Source organism: Rhinopithecus roxellana, chromosome 10, assembly GCF_007565055.1.
Source record: "Rhinopithecus roxellana isolate Shanxi Qingling chromosome 10, ASM756505v1, whole genome shotgun sequence".
Taxonomy (NCBI): Eukaryota; Metazoa; Chordata; class Mammalia; order Primates; family Cercopithecidae; genus Rhinopithecus; species Rhinopithecus roxellana.
Window position 1 is genome coordinate 133,639,636 of NC_044558.1, and position 20,115 is coordinate 133,659,750.

The following is a 20,115-nucleotide window of genomic DNA, read 5'->3' on the forward strand; positions in this document are numbered from 1 at the left end:
CCCCTGTTTGGAAAATAATAATAATTAATAAAATATATGAAAGAGAGTTCCCAATTAGAGAGTTCTAACATCTTTAGAAAGATATCTTTAGAAAGATTCAAAAACACCTAAATGCGAAAAATGTCTTTATTCATTTGTCAGCTGGATTACAGAAAGTAGGAAGAAAAGAGAGCCTGTGCCTCTGTAGGAAAGTAACAACGACTTCTGGAAGTGACTTCGCAGCTTAGAGCCCAGCAATGCCTATTTTGGATTAAACTGTGTATTAATTAAGCTCAAACGATTTCAACATTCATCACGTTGCATTGAACCTCACAGAAAGCAAAACCAAAACAATCCTGGAGTTTTGAGTGAGGAAAACGGACGCCCCGCACACTCACATGCGCGCACTCGCAGGCTGTCTAAAGCGCACAGGCTCAGGCGGCCAAGGGACCCGCGCCGGTTCCTGCGGGCGACCCGCAAACCCTGCCTGGGGCCCGGCAGGCGCTGCGTCCCGGCGCGTTGGCAGTTGGCGACCCCCCTCGAATCCCCCTCTGCTGCGGGCTCCCCGTGGCCTTTGGAGGCTTGGTGAGTCGGCTCCAAATGTTTTCCATATTTGTTCAGCCTCCATAATTCGAATACCAGGGCAGGCCGAGCCAGCCGTGCGCCGCACTCCAGGGCCCAGGGCGCCGCACACGCACCCACCCACCCAGCCTCGCAGCGCCATGGGCAAGAACAAGCAGCCCCGCGGCCAGCAGAGGCAGGGGGGGCCGCCGGCCGCTGACGCCGCTGGGCCCGACGACATGGAGCCGAAGAAGGGCACGGGGGCCCCCAAGGAGTGCGGGGAGGAGGAGCCCCGGACCTGCTGCGGCTGCCGGTTCCCGCTGCTGCTCGCCCTGCTGCAGCTGGCCCTGGGCATCGCCGTGACCGTGGTGGGCTTCCTCATGGCGAGCATCAGCTCCTCCCTGCTAGTCAGGGACACTCCATTTTGGGCTGGGATCATTGTAAGCATCGAGTCTGTTTTGCCTAAGCGCGTTTGCCAAACAGGAATGCGAAGTCGCATGGTCGAGTTGAGACTAACCCAGCTGCATGTGCCCTTCCCCAGGATCACTCCTCTAACTCGCGCTCTGCTTGGTAACTGATGCGTGGGGCACTGGGTTTTCCCGGGCGGGGCACGGCTGGACGCGATAGAACTCCTGCCCCTCTCCTGCTCGCCGCTCCCAGAGCCTCCACGGGGCCTGACTCTGACGCTCTGGAGCGGGAGAGTTCATTTCAAAAGCTGCTTATTTTGGTCAGACTGAACAACCTCAATAACAACAGCAGATTCATTCGGGCTTTTTCCTTATCCTATTACCCAGACCCCACCCCTGTCCTTAAGCAAGTGGCAAAAAGTGAATTAAGTTCACCTAGTAAAAGCAGGAGAGGAGAAAGCCTGTTCTTGGAGTTGCCACACTGAGTAGCATTCGTTTTATGTTTTAAACTGAAGCTCCATTAGTAAGTTTCATGAAATGCTGGGCTAAAGCAGGAAATGCGAATACAGCAAGCACAGCCTTAATCCACTGTAGTCTAAAGTGGGATAAACCCAGGGCGCTGGCCATGGCAGAAGTATATTTGGGACTCCCCTGATGGATGTACTGTTCTAAGTAGAACAGTACTCAGCTGTCGTGAGTGTTGAAACATATAGCATACTTGGCTTGGTTAAATGAATTCTTTAATGTAAAACGGGTGACACTTATTGAATACCTACTGTGTGCCCGCCCTGCTAGAGGCCTTACATGTATTATTTCTAATCCCCACATCATCCTGATGGGATCGTTTTAATCATTCTCATTTCTCAAATGAGAGAACCCAGGCCAGACTCACCCAGGGTCATGAGTGAGTAAAGCATTCAGCCATGCTGATTCCTTTTTATGCTAGACTATATCTGCATGTTCCTCATTGAACCACGCTGCCACCACATTTGGTTTGTAACTTTAATATTATGTTATATTGCAGTGTCTTGTAGCTTATTAAACTCTTTCACATGCATTATTTCATTTGACCCATGAAACAACACTTTGAAGTGGGAATTGTTATTCCTTTTCGATGTGAGGAGATAGGCTAAGAGAAGTTAGATGACATTCTCAAGCCCAGAGATTGAATGTGGTCGAATCAGGAGAGACTAGAAATGACATTTTTGACTCCTAGTCTCATATTGCATCCTTACTGCTATTACTGACCACAGGAACTATAACTCACAAAACATCCCTCAAAATAATTTTGTATCACGGACAGACATTAGAGAGACCTGATATATATGCATTGATGGAGGTATTTCCTAATTAAGATTATTTGAATACACAAATTTTTGCATAGTAATTTAAAACTTTAATTTTTGTACTAAGAATTCCCATGAAGTTATCATGATTGGAGTTTTCTAAATCAAGTGATTTTAAAAATAGCTTTTCAGTAAGGTATACTGGGTATTTCAAACACCTCAATGACTATCCACATACCCAGGGGGAAACAATGTCTGGCCTTTAATGCCAGGGGAATTAAAACAAAGAATGAAGCTCTTTCATTCGATGTTTTTAAATATCATTTGCGAATGTGTTCCCCTTCCTTTCTTTATTGCAACTTCAAAAAGCTCAGCACCAAAGAGGTAAATTAGATAGAGAAAAAAACTTATTTTAAGGTTTAAGGCATGAACATGCGAACCGTGCAACCCAGAAATGTTATGAACTAAATCTCCTGGGGGAAATGATGTTCCTAATTGCCCTGGAAGCTCCCTGGGTGTTGCACAAAGGGCATTATATACAGCCAGGTCTCTGCTCTTTCTGGTTTTCTTTTTTGTCATCTAGGATTCATTTGAAGTTTGCTCTCAGTACATAGCCCTCATGAAATCTGTCATCTTAGATTTTCTTTCAACTGAGAAGCTATGTAGAGCAGAGCAGCTAGTAGAGCTGTCCTGAGACTAGTGAGGAGGGTCTCTGAGAAGCCAGGCCAGGAACAACTGTCATCCTAGCAGGGCCAGAATTTGGGCAATGTGTCACTGTCTCACACAGACACCACGGTCTGCTTGTCCCCACCACGCTGTCTGTGGTTGGTCACAGGGCACTCTTCCAAGCTTTCAGGGAAGGGAAAAGACAGCGAGGCAGATGGCGAAGTGCAGATGTGTACGCACCACACCTGGTGTTGAGCCCTAGCTCAGCCACTGTGTGCCGAATAACTTTGGGTTTTGGGGGTTTTTTTGGAGACAGAGACTTGTTCTGTCACCCAGGCTGGAGTGCTGTGGCATGATTTTGGCTCACTGCAACCTCCCCCTCCCAGGTTCAAGAGATTCTTGTGCTTCAGCCTCCTAAGTGGCTGGAATTACAGGCGTGTGCCGCCACACCTAACTTGTGTGCCGAATAATTTTGGACAAGTTACTTGACTTCTCTAGGTTTCCATTTCTTTATTAACAAAATCAGAATGATAATAATTCCTACTTTTTCAGGTTGCCCTGAGGATGAAATAAATTAATACATGTGAAGCACTTAAAATAGTGCTAACAAATGGCATGATTCAATGAGTTAGCTTTACTTATCAGCTGCTTGGAAAGCAGTCACTGGTAGTGTCACTCTTCAGAGGAAAGGTGGCTTTATTTCATCTCTAGACTTGCGAAACTATCATTTTTGACTTGCTACATTTCCAAGACTAGTTTGAACCCTGAAGAAAATATCAGTTTGGCTGTCTCACCTTTCTCTGTTCTCAGCCAAGTTACTATTTAGCAATGGCAGTGGTATTTGATTGGTCCAGTACTTTCTGAATCTTTCTGGAGGTTTATAAAAAGGAACTTAGAGGAGAGTGGCCTCCTCAAGGTCATTTTTCCTTTGGGATATGCAGTGATTCAGGGCTGGTATATCCTGCTGGGTTATATCAGTTTTCCCTGTTCAGGAGCCCCACCAAACCAAAGCAATCCAGGCCCATCCGTGGGGCTGAGGCTGAGTCACACTAGCCCCGGGATATAGGCTGAAGTCAAGCTGAGGGAGGCACCCAGGCCGTCTACAACTTTCCATGTTCCACTCTTCTGTTTCCCTTTTTTCTGGTTGCCTCTTCTCATGTGGTTATCACTTAATTTTACAGGGGCCACTATCCCATTAACTTGGAATTTAGGGATTGCCATTTTCTTAACAGAACCTGGATGTATGGGTAAATCCACTTAGGTGACTTCTCTTTGACCAATACCTGACTGACTTGATGAATATTCAAGGTGTGGTTACAGACTAAAGAGACCCTTGGTGATCTATGATCAGCAATTTATGTCCAGTGGAATTTTAGGAAAACAAATAGGTCATTTTTTATCTATCCATAAATGTGACTCCAATCCCCAATCAAAAGATGATTGAAGTCTTTTTACTTTGATTACAAAAGATTACTGTAAGGGGTGGGGGGAAACCCCAGAATGGAGTCACTATGGAGACTATGTAACTTGTAAAAGTGCTGTTCATGTCTTATAATTCTTTATAGATGGTTTGAGGGATGTAAGTCATCCCGCAATGACAAAACAAAGTGAAATAGCAACTTTTGAGGATGCACTTGGCTGGGTACAGGGGATCCTAGGACAGAGAAGTTTGTTCTGCATTTTATTCTGTTAATGGTTTTAGTAGCTAAGTCAGATGGGAATTCAAGTTTGCTCATTTTTCTGGAATTCTTATTGATGAAAAGTGTGTAAGGATTGAAGTAATCTAAGGACTTTGAGGATTTTACTTCTCACTCAAATGAATACCGTTTTAGTTTAGGTAAAGCATTGCATGCTTAACCTTTTGTTTTCCCTTCTTCATTCAGTAACATCTGTGGAGGGTGTCTGCTGTGCTATGCATTGGCCTAAAAATAATGAATCAACTACCTGGAGGAGATCTCCAGATCCTGATGGACACATACCCTTATTATACCTGACAGTAATGAATACTTCCGATTAGAAAATTTAACCTACACAAATATTGTTAAGGCCCATTTACCTTTCAAAGTATTCCACTTGCAGTGATTTATTTGCTTTGGCATCTCTACTCCAAAGTCAATTTAAGTGCAAACTCTTGTGTCTCATCCCCAGTGAATATATTTAGTATTCAATATTCTCTTGGCCCTTGTAGGGAGTATTCCCATGGAAAGTAGGAATTTCTTTGCCTTATTGTGCTTTTTAGCTTCCCCCACTCTCCCTCCATTGCTCCCATACCCCACTCAGTGGAATAAAAACCCTGAGATAAATACTGTATTAATCAGATTAGAAAGTTTAAGGCAAGGGCTTAAAAGAAAGGGAAGAATATTTCTTTTATTTAATGCCATTCGTAAAACTCATCACATGAATCTGTAATGATTAAAAGTTCTGTCAAAAATTTCAGTAACAGCTTTCATATGTGAACTTATCCTAAGAAATTCAAGTTGCAGGTTTTAAAAACCGATTTTTAAGTCTTGCCTTAATGGAAGGGGAAATTGGGTGGTTATTTATTTTAAAGCAGAATATGCCACAAAACTCACAAGTAGACATACGACATATAGCAAATAAGGAACAAATATGATTGTTATCCAGATTTTATAAGTAGAGAAAGTAAGTTAATAATTTAGCTAAATGGTTTGATCATAGTTATGAAAAGTAACTAGAGGAAAGGTTTGGCATTAGGGTATGGGATAAACCCTCAAGTCACGAAGCTAAATGTGGTGTTAACTTTCTATAGAGTGTATTGACTTTTGAAAATTTTAATCTGGAATTATATATTTAGGAGTACACTGCATAGTAACAGATTAGTCTTCATTTTGGGACTTTATTATGCTTCCAAAATATAGTGTAGCATCCCTGGTATCCCTGGGAAATAATTTTTATTATGGCAACTGCCACAGGATTGTTAGGAACTGAAGAGAGATAATTACATGGCCCATCTCAATCTCCACTGAATACATAGAACAATAATGACAGGCAAATTATCTTACAGGCATAGGAAGTTCTCATAGTAAGTATAAAAATGGAATGCAATTGAATTATTTTGGCAAAAGAAGTTAATTTTAATATATATGGAAATAAAATGGAATATTCAGGAATTTGGTGAGGCTGGGCACATTGTCTTACACCTGTAATCCTGGCACTTTGGGAGGCCAAGGCAGGCAAATTGCATGAGCTCAGGATTTTGAGACCAGCCTGGGCAACATGGCAAAATCCCATCTCTACCAAAAATACAAAAATTTAGCTGGGTGTGGTGGCACCCACCTGTAGTCCCAGCTACTCGGGAGGCTGAGGTGGGAGGATCACTTGAGCTGGGGAGGCAGAGGTTGCAGTGAGCTGAGATTGCACCACTGCACTCCAGCCTGGGCAACAGAGTGAGACCCTGTAACAGAAAAAAATAATAATAATAATTTGGCGAAAGGTTTCCTGAAAGAATTTCAGGAATAGAATAAAGAATAAGATAGGTTAAGATTGAGCAAAATCATTAGATGTTCAGGATCAGCAGGATAAATGTGTTTTCACCTCTACTTACAGCCTTATACTAAGCCTTATATAATGGCTTAGTAGAAGGCCGAGAGAGTGCTTATATAATGACGAAGTTGTCCCTAAATCTTCTTTTTTTTGTTTGTTTGTTTGAAATAAGGAGGAGAAGGGGCAGGTTCTGATGTTTTTCAATCCTGTGTTGTGGATATATTCAACTCAGAAAGTTAATGTCTGGAAGCTTTTGAAATGTCAGTCATCATTTTGGATTTAATTTTTTGATAGAAATACTGGCACATAGATTTTGGGATAATCAAATGAAAAATAAAATAATTCATTCTCTTTCTTTAAGTAATATTCTCAGGGCCACTATATATTCCCTGACACATAATGGATAGTTAATAAATGTTGAATTGAAATCTATTTATTCCATACTTGCCATTATCAGAGCTTCTGTTTGAATATGCATATACCCATTTTTAAACTACATACAGTCATCCCTTAGTATCTGCAGGGGATTGGTTCTGGGACTCCTGATACCAAAATTCACAGATACTCAAGTCCCTGCTATAAAATGGTGTAGTATTTGCATATAATTTATACACATCCTACCATATACTTTAAATCATTTCTAGATTACTTATAATACCTAATACAATGTAAATACTATGTAAACAGTTGACATACTATATTATTTAGGGAATAATGACATGAGAATAACTGTACATGTTCAGCACAGACGCAACCATCCTTTTATTATCCAAATGTTTTCGATCCGTGGTTGATTAAATTCATAGATGTGGAACCCACTGATACAAAGGGCTGACTGTAGTTGTATATTCAAACACAGACAAATTTATTTATGACATTTAAGACAACTATGAGGTAATGGTAAGGAATGTGTTATTACTCCATTTTGGCTTCTGGATTCTAGAATAATTCAGAACATATTAACTTAGCATTACTTAGATTTTTTATTTCATGTTATAAAATGGCAGAACTCAGGAAGGTCATTTGACTTATTTTGCACTCTCCTAACTAGAATGGGGCATATTAGGATTGATGTGACTGAATGCTAGATGTTGATATTACCACTTTCACCTTTTATGAAGAAAGCAATGGCATAGATTTCACTAATGTTTAGTCTAACAGTTGAATAGCTAAATTGCCAATGTGACCTCCTCTTTCAATGTGGTCTGAGAAAATGGATGTTTTCTAGACTTGCTCTTGCCGTTAGCTGTATCTGAGACATTTCTATTAAGGGTGTTCTTTCACTGGATCCACTTGGTTGTACTGTGCCCCAAAGGGTTAATGATAACATTAAAAGGAAAGACACAAGGTTATGTTGAAGAGTTCAGCATATATGTTTCTATGTTACTGTAGGACAGTGTATTAGTCTGTTCTCACACTGCTGTAAAGATATTACCTGAGACTGATTAATTTATAAAGAAAGGAAGTTTAATTGACTAACCATTCCACATGGCTGAGGAGGCCTCAGGAAACTTACAATCATGGCAGAAGGCAAAGGAGAAGAAAGTCATGTCTTATATGACTGCAGGAGAGAGAGCACTGGGGAAACTGCCACTTATAAACCATTAGATCTCATGAGAACTCACTGACTATCACGAGAACTGCATAGGGGGAACCACCCCCATGATCAAACCACCTTCCACCAGGTTCCCCCTCAACACGTGGGGATTACAATTCGAGAGAGATTTGGGTGGGGACACAGAACCAAATCATATCAGACAGGAATGTTATCTAGTCATTAAACTTCAATTAGGTATAATTCACTGCAAAATGCAGTTCATTTTTAGGTCTTCCATCCTGGCAAACTAAGGAAGTACTGGTCAAAAAAAAGTCCATCAAAATCCAGAGCTGGATGGGACCTCATGATGTCATAGTTTAACCTTCCAGTTATTATTTGCTGTGCATATTCAAGTCTAGGTTTATCACAATGAGTTCATAAGCTTACAGTGAACTTCTTTTAAAAAAATAGATGCTGGGAGCAGGCTTTACAGCATAAGCTATATAAAAACCTATTCCATAGGCACACCCTCTTTCAGATGGTTTGGATGCAGTCTCAGCTCTCTGTGTATTGAGATAAAACTTGGCAAGAGTAACTATCAGATGCCTGAGTGAAGCAGCTCACTCCATCACCCTGGTTAATTTTAAAATTCATATGTGTACACCTACACATATGGCATTAACTAAAATACATTTTTCTTTCTGCCTTAGTCGGCTCAGGCTGCTATAACAAAATACTGTAGACTGGGTGGCTTAAACAGCAAACATTCATTTTCTCACAGTTCTGGAGACTGGAAGTCCAAGATCAGGGTGTCAGCATGGTTAAGGGCTGGGTAGGGTTCTCTTCCTGGCTTGCAGGAGGCTGCCTTCTTGCTGTGTGCTCACATGGTCTTTTCTTAGTTCATGCATGTGAAGAGAGGAAGAGATTTCTTTCTCTTCCTCTTCTCATGAATCCTCCAGTCCTGTTGGATTAGGACCCCATGCTTAAGATCTTATTTAGGCTTAAATACCTCCTAAAAGCCCTATCTTCAAATATAGTTACTTTTGAGGTTACAGCTTCAACATATGAACTTAGGGGGACACAATTCAGTCCATGGCACTTCCGGTGAGGGTTATACATTTGCCCTTAAGAATCAGTGATTCTTAAGCTCGTTTCACAGCTTATTATTGAAAGCCCTACGGCTTTCTTGGAACAGCTAGAAGTCTGAGTGTTACTGATGGGGATTCTGAGCCAGTAAACTGACACGTGGAGGTACGATGGGGTGGTGCGGCTCTGTGCTCATGCCAGTAGTGAGACATATGGAGGAGGTTGTTTTCATTGCATTTACAGATTGCTTCTTTTGTCAAATTTCTGTAAAAATAAAATCAAGTAAATCCAGCTAGTGAATACAATTCTAAGGTTAACTTAGGCATTTCCTTTGCTGCATTAACTCTTTAAGGCTTAGGAAACTCCAAACTGTAAATTCCTTCATTTCTTTATGCTCCAGGTAGTACCCTGATGTCAAGATGTAGATTAAGGATGCTTTGGCTTCTGATGCAAAGGCGGCTGGCTGAGTGGTACGGTTGGGAAATGCTTATATGTTCAGCCATTGACCAAGCCTGCCGTCCTGTAGGGGGTAGTGATCGCACACTGTGGGCACCCCCTACTCTCCCTTTGAACCTTATGAGGTAATAGCCTTCAGTAGGTGCCTTCACTCTTTGGTAGATCTTCACTTTGACACACATTTAAGGGCTTCTCATTGGATTCTGTTCACTCACTTAAGAAGTCCTGAGTTGGGCTGTGCTTTTCCTTCACTAAGCACTCTATTGCAGAAACCCAAGTCACCCAAGAGGGAAAGACCAGGGAAGACTAAAACATGCAGCCTTTCATAACATTTGGTCCAATCTCAGTTCCAAAACGAAAAGGCCTGGCCACAATGGGATACTGTAAGCTCTCCAGTTTGATTTTTGATCTTATTTAAAGTCGGTGCTCTCTGACCTAATGTTGCTAGAGCCACAGTCCCTTCCTAATTATGAATTTCATAAATGTGAATGTTTCAGTACGGTGTTTCCTGGGGCTGGCGAAAGTCCAGTAAGTGATGGGACATTGGAAAGCAAACAGTTAGTTCACAAATGAGCGTTCTCAGATTCTGCTGAAGAAGTTCTGTTGGACCTGCTTTTAATCTTTGCAGAAATGAGCAACTCTCCCCTGGCTAGGAGTGCCGTGGTACTGAGAGAAGTGGTGAGAAACCTGGAGGATGCGCTTTTAAGTGGCATCCCACTCAGTCGTTTTTAAAGTGTTAGATTCAGCATTCATTGTAAGGAGCAATTAAAAACCTCTTTTAGATATGTTATTATCAAGCCCTCTCTTTCGTATGGAAGATAATGACCGGAGACCAGAAAAGGGGGCGGGGGCTGCTAATGTGTTAACTAGACTTTGATAGGGAGAGAATTTTAGCTTTATTACTAGGTGGGGAGAAAAACACTTCCCTGGCTGGCTTCCTTCTAAAGTATCAGGTGTGGCATGCATATCAGGCCATTAGCCTGATCTCACAGGCTTAGCCCCATCTCACATTTAGCTATGCCAGGAAAGCTATGAAAGAGGCATTTTCTAAGATAAGGGCAACAGCATTTCAGTCCTCATCAATTCTGTTGGAGGATGGAGGTGCTCTTCTCTCAGGGAGAAACTTGCAGGAGGACTGTGCCTACCTCAGGAAGACAGTGGGGCACCCAAGGCAGTGAAGAGGGCAAACTCAGACTCCCTAAGGCAAATATATGATCATAAATGAGAAGGGATTTCTTCATGACTGCATACAGAATTCTGTGTACAGAATTTGAATCTTTTAGTTTATGAGTTACATGTTCAATAAGTTTATGTACTTCTCCCAGGCTCTTTGCTAGTCAGGTTCTGAAACAGAAGGACCAAACCCACACAGGTTGGCTTCGTCTCATAATCTTTCCATGAACAAGTAGCTTGAGAAGCCTCTTAAAGGGTTTTGGTGTGCATTAAGGGCTCGAGACCAACTAGGAATTTTTTAATGCACATAGGGTGACCATGACTATTGTGTTATACAACCCTCAAGAAAGAATTCTTCTTCAGTCACCAAATCGTGTGCGTCACAAATTTTTCCACCTCAAGACCTCCCTGAAGCTTTGCTCCCCTTCTCTCTGTCCTCACACACACATCACAAAAAGCTCAGTGTCTGGCTAACCCGTGTTGCCATGGGAGGCGAGGGGGAAACGTGGGAGAGGCTGCAGGCTGCTTGGGGACACTGACCTCCTCATGTTGAAAAGGACAAAACACTTTCAAAGGAGAAGTAATATTATAATATCTATTACTGTGTGTTCCCTTACACTGTTTTTCATAAAGTGCTCTCAATTAGAAAAGCCACTTGATAATATTTTTAAAGGTTGAACAAGATGGTTCTCTCATTTATACTCCCATTCCAATGTTACATAATTCAATTTATATTGATTTACTGTACAATTTCTATGCACCGTGCTATTTAATATGTTTATATTTATTGCACTCTTTGACAAATATGAACCCAGGAGTTTAATGTAGAATTACCTCTGCAGTCATTTCTAGAATGGGACCTAATTTGAGAACTGACTTAATTATGGCGAAGCAATGAAATCCAGCCCATGACTATACCACTGGGGTGGGCTCAATCCACATCAGCAAGATTCCTTTCCTTCTTCTGAGGGCTTGAAAAATCCCCAAGTGAAACAAATAAACTATAGATTGTTTATTTCTTCCCACAAATACTGTTTGTAACAATTCTGCCCCTCCTGTTGATTCATGAGAAAGGCTGGAACACAATCTTTGATTCTCTTACATTCTTTGGAAATTGATTATTTTGCAAGAATAAGTATTTGTAGAACTTGGTGATTAGTTTCTGGTAAGTCATCCCAAGAGTTAGTTAGGAGGTTGAGAAGAAACATATCAGAAGCCTATAAAAGGGTGCTTACTGGTGAAACAGAACAGTCTCACGCCCTAGCCACTCTCCCTCTGTATTTTCATACGCCAGGTATAGTGCCCCCAGGAGCTTAGTCCCTGGGTGAGGAAACACAGGTACAACTAATTGCAGTTTAGTTTTAAACACAAAATGCCAAGGTAGTGCCTTAAACAATGTACTGTGCTAGCACAGAGAAGAACATGATGAACCCTCAGGGTAAGATCAGAAAAGGAAAGGAGAGGGGGTTTGAAATTTGAGGAGTGGCTCTAGCTTAGGAGTATGGGTAGAATTCTGGCTCCACTAACAATGTAGAATCATTTTCCAAAAAATGTTTGGTAGTGATTTTTAAATTTTCATTTCTGTATGAATTTGAACAAATATCAGTAATTCTGTGCAATTCTATGATTTTTAAAAGTATAAACATTTAAATTGCATAATAACATAGAAAATAATAAAATGCCCATTTATCCATTCCTAGCTTTGCTAAATTTAAATGTTTTGTAATAATTACTTTTTTTACTTTTTAAGAAGGAAAACACTATATTGCATTGACTTCCCCTGTGTTTCGTTTCTTAATCAAATTCTCCTACCCCTCCCATCTTCCCCAGAGATATGTACTATCCTGAATTTGGTATTTTTTATACCTAAGCCTGTTTTCATACTTGGAAAATATGTATATATCCATAACCAACACATCATATTTTAATTTTTATACAGATGGTATCATATCATTTCTGCTCAACATCGTTTTTGAGATTTATTTATAATAATACACAGATACCATCCATTCATGTTTGCTCTACTGAATTTCACTGTTAGGAATATACAACATTGGCCAGGTACAGCGGCTAACACCTGTAATCCAAGCACTTTGGGAGGCCAAGGCGGGAGGATTGCTTGAGCCTAGGAGTTCAAGCCTGGGCAACATGGTAAAACCCTGTCTCTGCAAAAAAATACAAAAATTAGCTGGGTGTGGTGGCATGTGCCTGTTGTTCCAGCTACTCAAGAGGCTGAGGTGGGAGGATCATTTGAACCTGGGAGATTGAGACAGTGGTGAGCCATGATTGCACCACTGCACTTCAGCCTGGGCAACAGAGCAAGACCCTGTGTCAAAAAGAAGTGGTGGAGGGGGATATATAACAGTTAATTTATGCATTCTCCTGTTGAAGAGAATTTGTTTTCAAAAATGATTTTTTATTTTGCAATTACAGTGTTACAGTGGATATTCTTGTTTATGACTCCCCGTGCACATGTTTTAAAGTCTTATTAAGGCATATTCCTAGAAGTCAAATTGTTGGGTCATAAGATATAGGCATCGTCAAATTTCTAGACATTGCCAAGTCACTACCACAAATCCAAATTGAACTAACTTATACCTCACCTCCACCAATGGTAAATCAGGATTCTTTACCTATCTTATTTGTGTGCAATGGTATCTTGTTTTAATTTGCATTTTAGGTTTACCTTTATGTTGATTGGCCATTTTATTTTGTTTTCTATGATTTATTTATTCAAAAATATTTTCCATGGGTTGTTTGTTTCTTATTTATTTATAGGATTTATTACTTTTGTTACTTAATCTTTGTGGTTTTAGGTACTACAAATATCTTTTTCTGGTTGGTATCATGTCTTTTATTTGTGGTGTTTTTGTTATGAAAAAAGATTTAATCTTAATATATTTATATTTATCAATTCCTTTTTTATGGATTTGATATAGCTTAAAGAAATTTTTCCCTACTCCAAGGCCATAAAAATGCTTTTCTATTCCATTTTCTAAAAATGTTAAAGGTTTGCTTTTGGGCATTCATATCTTTATTATAAGTGGTTTAACTTTTTGTAATGATGTGAAAGGTCTATGTATTTTTTTCTCACATGGATTGATAATTGTTTTAGCACCATTTAATAAATAATCAGTCCTTTTCACACTGATCTGTTACACTCATTTATCATCTGTCAAGTTTCCATATTAGATTTGCTTTGTGACTTTCCTTAGTTCTATTGTTTTATTTGGCTATCACCATGCCAATACCATTGTCTAAATTAAAATAATGCTATAATGCATCTTGTTATAAAGATGATAGGATAAGTAGCCCACCCCAACCCACCCTCCTTCATTTTATTCTTCTTCAAAATTTTCTTGGTGAATCTTAGCCATTTTCTCTTGCATATACACTTTAGAATGGGCTTTTCAAGTTCCAAGAAAAATACTTTTGGTAATTTCCTGGGATTTGTACTTTCTATACATGACCAAAGATGATCTCACCATTTATTTGGGTCTTCTCTAATGTCTTTTATCTGGTCTTTTGATTATTGAGTTCACTTTAATTGCTTTGTACTCAGTTCATGTGTTTTTCATATCAATTATTGGATATTTGATTAGACTTATTTTGTGACTAATTTTTATAAAGAGTTCATGAATGCTTGGAAAAAATGTGGATTCTCTCATTTTGGGGTTTAAGGTTCTATACTCAATTTTAAAATTAAGCTTGTTAGTCATGTTTTTTCAGCTTCTACATCATTACTGCTTTATCTAAAGGTTACTGAGAGATGTGAGTTAAATGTCCTAAAATTATGTGGTTTTATTTCTCCTTATAATTCTGCCCATTTTCATTCAACATTTTTAGTCCACTTAATAGCTACATACAAGTTAATGATTATAAAACGTTCCTCTGGTCCTAGGTTGACAGCTATTTTCTCTCAGTTTTTTGAAAATATTATCCTGTTATCACTGGACTTTAGTTATTGCTGCTAAGACACTTGCCAAACATCTAATTGTTGTTCCTTTAGAGGAAACATGCCCCTTCTGGTTGCTTTACAGATTTTCTCTTCGTTTTTGGTTTCTACAGTTTGCTACAGTATGTCTAAAAGTGGATTCGGCTTTTGTTAATCCTACTAAGGACTGGCTATGTTTCCTGAATCTAAGATTTTTGGGTTTTTCGTGAATTCTGAAAAAATTTGAGCCTTTTCTTTCCTAATATTGTTTCTCCCTTCTCTTTGATCCATTTGCCTGGAATCGCTGTCAGATGTATATTTAGAATCTTCTTATTCTCCCTCCATATTTCTTATTCTGACTAGCATGTTTCATCTCTCTTTATCTCTCTGTGCTGTATCTTGAGTTATTTTCTCAGATCTTCTGGTTCACTATTCCCTTCTTCATTTAGGTTTAATCTGCCTTTTACCTGTCCATTGAGTTCTTCCTTCCAGCAATTTAAATTTTTCATTTCTAGAACTCACTGAAGTTGTTACTGATGTTATTTTCATATATTCCTGGTGCTTCAAAAATTGCCCTGTTCTTTATGTTTTCATTTCCTTCCTTCATGTCTTTAATTGTTTTGAATGTACTTTTTGTAGGCTCTGTTCATTACTTCCATTATTTGGAATTCTTATAGCTCTAATTCTTTTTTTAAAATTATAGTTTAAGTTCTAGGGTACATGCGCACAGCGTGCAGGTTTGTTACATATGTATACATGTGCCATGTTGGTGTGCTGCACCCATTAACTCATCATTTACATTAGGTATATCTCCTAATGCTATCCCTTCACCCTTCCCCCACCCCACGACAGGTCACGGTGTGTGATGTTCCCCTTCCTGTGTCCAAGTGTTCTCACTGTTCAACTTCCATCTATGAGTGAGAACTTGCAGTGTTTGTTTTTTTGTCCTTGTGATAGTTTGCTGAGAATGATTGTTTCTCGCTTCATCCATGTCCCTACAAAGTGTGTGTGTGTGTGTGTGTGTGTATACATGTACATGCATGTAAGAGTTGGCCTTCACTAATAATTAATTCTTCAAGTGTTTGCTAATTTTGGTTTGTGAGTTCATCTTCCAAGAAGCTTAGGTATGATAACTTGGTATAGCCTATTTGAGAATACAACCCTTCCAGACGGGTTTGTCTTGCCATGTGTCCCAGTGGTGTTATAGGCCTAGAGCCACTTTGTTTTCTTAACTCACTTATTATGAAAAATTTCAAGTATACACAAGAGCAGATACAATTTGATAATGAACCTCTATATTCTCATCACCCAGCCTCCATAACTATCAACTCATGCTCAATCTTATCTTATCTGCATGCTCCTCTATTTCCTTCACACCCACACACTACAGACACTACACACTGGATTATTTTGCACTAAATCCAATACTTTATATCATTTTATTTATAAACATTTTGCTATGTAAGTCAAAAGATGAAAACTAAAAAATAATCAGTATACTAATAATACACCTAACAAGTTAATTTCCTAATAGAATCGAACCACTGTTCAAATATCCATGATTAGCTCATTAATAGTTCTTCCTAGGCTTGTCAAAATGAGAATCTCAATAACATCTGTACACTGCAGTTGATTCATGTATTTCTAATGTTTCCTTTACTCAAAAAGTTACGCTTTTTCTCTCCTTTCTAGTTTCTCTCTCTCTCTCTCTCTCTCTCTCTCTCTCTCTCTCTCTCTCTCTCTCTCTCTCTCTTTCTCTCTCTCTGTCTTTCTCCCCTTACAATTTACTTATGGAAACAGCCAGGTTTTGTGTTATTTTTTCAGGATCACTTTCATGTTACCTTCTCATCTTAATAGGTTCCAGGACTAAGAAAGTAGTAGAAAAACCTCAAACTGCCCCCCTGCATCTGTTGAGACAGAACAATTTTCTTGATGACTTCCAGTGCTAGTGGGCTAATTGTTTTCTCATCTTATAAGGGATGCTACGTTTTATCCAGCATTTTATAGGGAGAGAGTTTTCCTATAATTTAGTCCTTAATATTATGCAGAAATAAAACCTCTTGATGCTTTTTAGAAATTTATTTTGGATCAACTTGCAAGTTTCTTATCCTCTCTGAGCTTCAAGTTTCTATAAAATAGAGTAATTTTTTTTTACTTGATTGCGTTGTTTGGGGGAAAATGAGCTAATGTATAAAAAGTAAGTAATACAAAAAAGATACACTTTCTGGGTAGTGGGGATAGCTGAGCAGGGTTTGACGAATAAATATGAGTGAATTCAAGATGGTTGAAAGAGTAGCACCGTTACACTGGGTAGATAAGGAAAGAAAAGCACATTTTAGGTCAAAGGCACAATTCATGTCCTATGACTGTTCAGCCCAGTTTTCATCCATAACCAACTTTATTGCTTCACAGTTCTGTTGGTTTTGCTTATTTTGTCTTTTGAGGATATAACTGCAAGAATTCCCAGCAGTTCCTATCAAATGCATATCTTAACCCAGATACACAAATTTGTGTTATAATATGAAAATGAGACCCAAACCAAAGTGATTCTACTTGAAGATGTCCATGGTAAGTCATACACTGGGATAGTTGTCAGATTTCTCTTCTTGGTTTTGTGTAAATTGATGAAACACTCAGCCTTGGGTTCACTGGTATAAAATGATGAGCTATTTGCAATTGTTTCAAGCAAGGCTTTTGGAACTTATGAATTGTAGTCACTTTGTGTTGGCACACATCTTACAGATCTTCCTAGCTTTCCAGCCTCATTTTGGCAGGAACATCAAAGAAAGCACACTATATCCATAAGATTTGGGGGATTCACACTCTTCTCATCCAGCTGCTGGTCACAAGTTCTAACTCATTTTTATCAGTTTCATTGGGTCGTTTTCTAATATCCTATAAAGCAACATAGGAGATACAACTGAACATCTGCAAAGCACAATGTGTGCTGAGAAACAGGGCGGTCACTTAACAAGCACATTTTTCTTCCCACTCTTTCTGTGCTTGGACAACAGATCTGGCTAAACTACACAGCAATGCAAATTACAATGTAACTTTGGTGGGAAAAATTATATAAAATTCTAGTTTTCAAGTAGTTTCAAGCAATGACAAAACCTACCACTCTGAATTAGAAAGGATGTATCTAGCCATACAAAGCACTTCGACTTGGCACATAAGTATTCCATACTTCTTTACCAACCAATCAGAACTTTTATCACAACATACCAGGTGAATCCACTCTCATTTCTGGCAATTGCATAAGCAAAAGTTTCTTAAGAAAATTGCCCATGAATTCTTAGATATTTTGTTTTTACAATGTGTTTTCCAAAGAGATCCAAATTTAACAAAGTTGTAGGTGAGGAAGCCCTGCTTTTGCATTATACTTTACTTAGCATTTATTTTTGTTTACTTTGAATGTCTTTGCATACTCATATGAAAAATACATACATCTACAATAATTCAGATGTAGACCTGTCAGATACCAACTCCTCAGGTAGAAGGACAGTTAAAATAATAAAGGGGTGTGTGTTAAACATGGCTAAACTTAGGTGTGATTGAGCAAGTGTCTTTTCTCTTTAGATCCTGAAAGGAAATACTTTTCTGTGATAGAATTTCTTGTCTATAATTGACTTTTCACTGAGAAATTTTGACCTGGATTTCTACCAGCCTCTTCTAAAAGTAATCTCACATATCATCTTTGCAAAGTCAATATTACAAATTGTTTCCCCCAACTCCCCAGAAAGATGTGGAAATGACCAGATGAGGCTCTGTGTCGAAAGCCAAACCCCTTGTAGGCCGGCAGAACTTAATTCTTCCATGAACAGGATTTCTGCACTAGAGCTTTTCATCGGTAACTTTTACTCTAATGGAAAAAAAAAAAAGTAACATCAGTGAAGCTCTGGGGTTGGCGATTCCTAAGACAAATGAAAAGGCATTGAAAATCTTCCAGATATATCATAGGCCAAATAAAGCAGTCATTCGCAAAGCTTCCTAGACAGAAAAAGTTGTTGCTAGCTACAGTTTTGTTCACAGTGAAAAAGAAGCTTCTATTTTGAGCTTGGTTAGATAAAACGAAGAAAAAGCATTTTTTTTCAAGGTTATAATTAGTGCTCTGAGTTTTAATGCTGGTCCACTAATGTTAGTGTTTAGAGACAGACAGATTGTTACAATGCTCCCCTCCTCTTGGTGGTCAGTTCTGCCGTAAACTCTTCGCTTGATATTTGCACCCCTATTATTTTTGGAATTCGCCGTGAATATCTGCACACTACGTTTGGCTGAAACAATTGTGTTTTGTAAAAAGGTAATATTAACTCGAGGATCTCATATGGCCAGAAAATAGTTTTAATTGAACAGCATTTGTTTTCTAGAGATTAAATGATTGTCATTGTAAAACCACAGTAGTGTAATCAGAGAAACATGCAGCTGGGCATGGGACATAGTTCCTAAGATTGGCATTTTCGGGGAAGTGGATTATATGTAGGTTTGTAGCAGAAATAAATAGAGGCAGGAAAAGAAGTTTTCTAACTCTTAAGTATTTGCAAACTATGTCAACGTGGTTGGAAAGATTTTTGAAAAGTGGGTCCTTGCTACAAAAGCAAAATATCATCCTAGAGATGATGAAACTGAGGTTCCAAGGGTTAACTTGGTCAGTCAGCTGGAAAGTGGTGGAGGTGGGTTTTGAACCATTCCACTAGACCCAGAGCTAACATGCATGTACCACCTTGTTCTCTGTCTTTAGGTATGTGGCCCATTTTGCCAATAATACTTTACAGTTCACTTTTGTTGTCCGTTCTCAGAGGCATTCATATGTTGTCCATGAAACTTGTGAATTCTTAGATACTTACAGTGGATGCATGTTGTTGATATAACAGAGCCGCGAGGCTCTCAAACATCTACCTTTTTTTTTTAAAGGGTTGCTGGGCATTACCAATTCATTTTTTGAGGGAGAACATATCACTTTAAGGATTTATTATTTGTGTTTTACTAATCACTGTATGTCATGTTTGTTGGGAAAAGAAGCTATGATGATCATTGCTATATTCTCCATAGCTCTTCTCAACAGCTGACAGGTTATATATCTACTTATTTATTTGTTTATGGTCTGCCTCTCCACTTTAGCCCCATCAAGGCAGGGATTTTTCTCTCTTGTTTTCACTGTGGTGTCTCCAAGCCTCAAAGAGTACCTGGGACATGGTAGTTACACAAGCAATATTTGTTAAATGAGCAGAATGAGATTATTTCTAAGATGTGACTGAGTGCTTATGTTTACATCTGTTATTCATTTTCGGCTTGAACTGGAGCACAGTTTGAGTTCCTGTGAGATGGGGAAAAATACCTACTACAATTCCAGCCATGTTATTTATGGTATTTAAAAGTCAATTACTAACTATCATTTTCTCCATCTTCTACGTGATAAGACTGAGTCTCAATGACTAAGTCACGGTCCCCCAGCCTGCATGGTCATTTGGACCTCAAAGACTTTGTTTTTCACACTGCCTCAGGATTGGTGCTTCAGCAATTCAGGAG

The 20,115-nt window shown here is 39.1% G+C and overlaps 1 protein-coding gene across 10 annotated transcripts in view; it reads left to right on the forward strand.

Moving 5' to 3' along the window:
- Positions 1 to 20,115, forward strand: part of SSPN (sarcospan) — a 114,646-nt gene that overhangs the window by 76,370 nt on the left and 18,161 nt on the right. The window contains exon 1 of one of the 10 annotated variants that reach the window (XM_010379847.2): positions 181 to 980. The exons of 8 other annotated variants lie outside the window; for them this stretch is intronic. In XM_010379847.2, coding sequence (XP_010378149.2) covers positions 378 to 980 — 603 coding nt within the window. In that variant the 5' untranslated portion in view covers positions 181 to 377. Of the gene's footprint in view, positions 1 to 180; positions 981 to 20,115 lie in introns of those variants that run through there. One more of the 10 variants, XM_030939067.1, reaches the window with a different exon arrangement.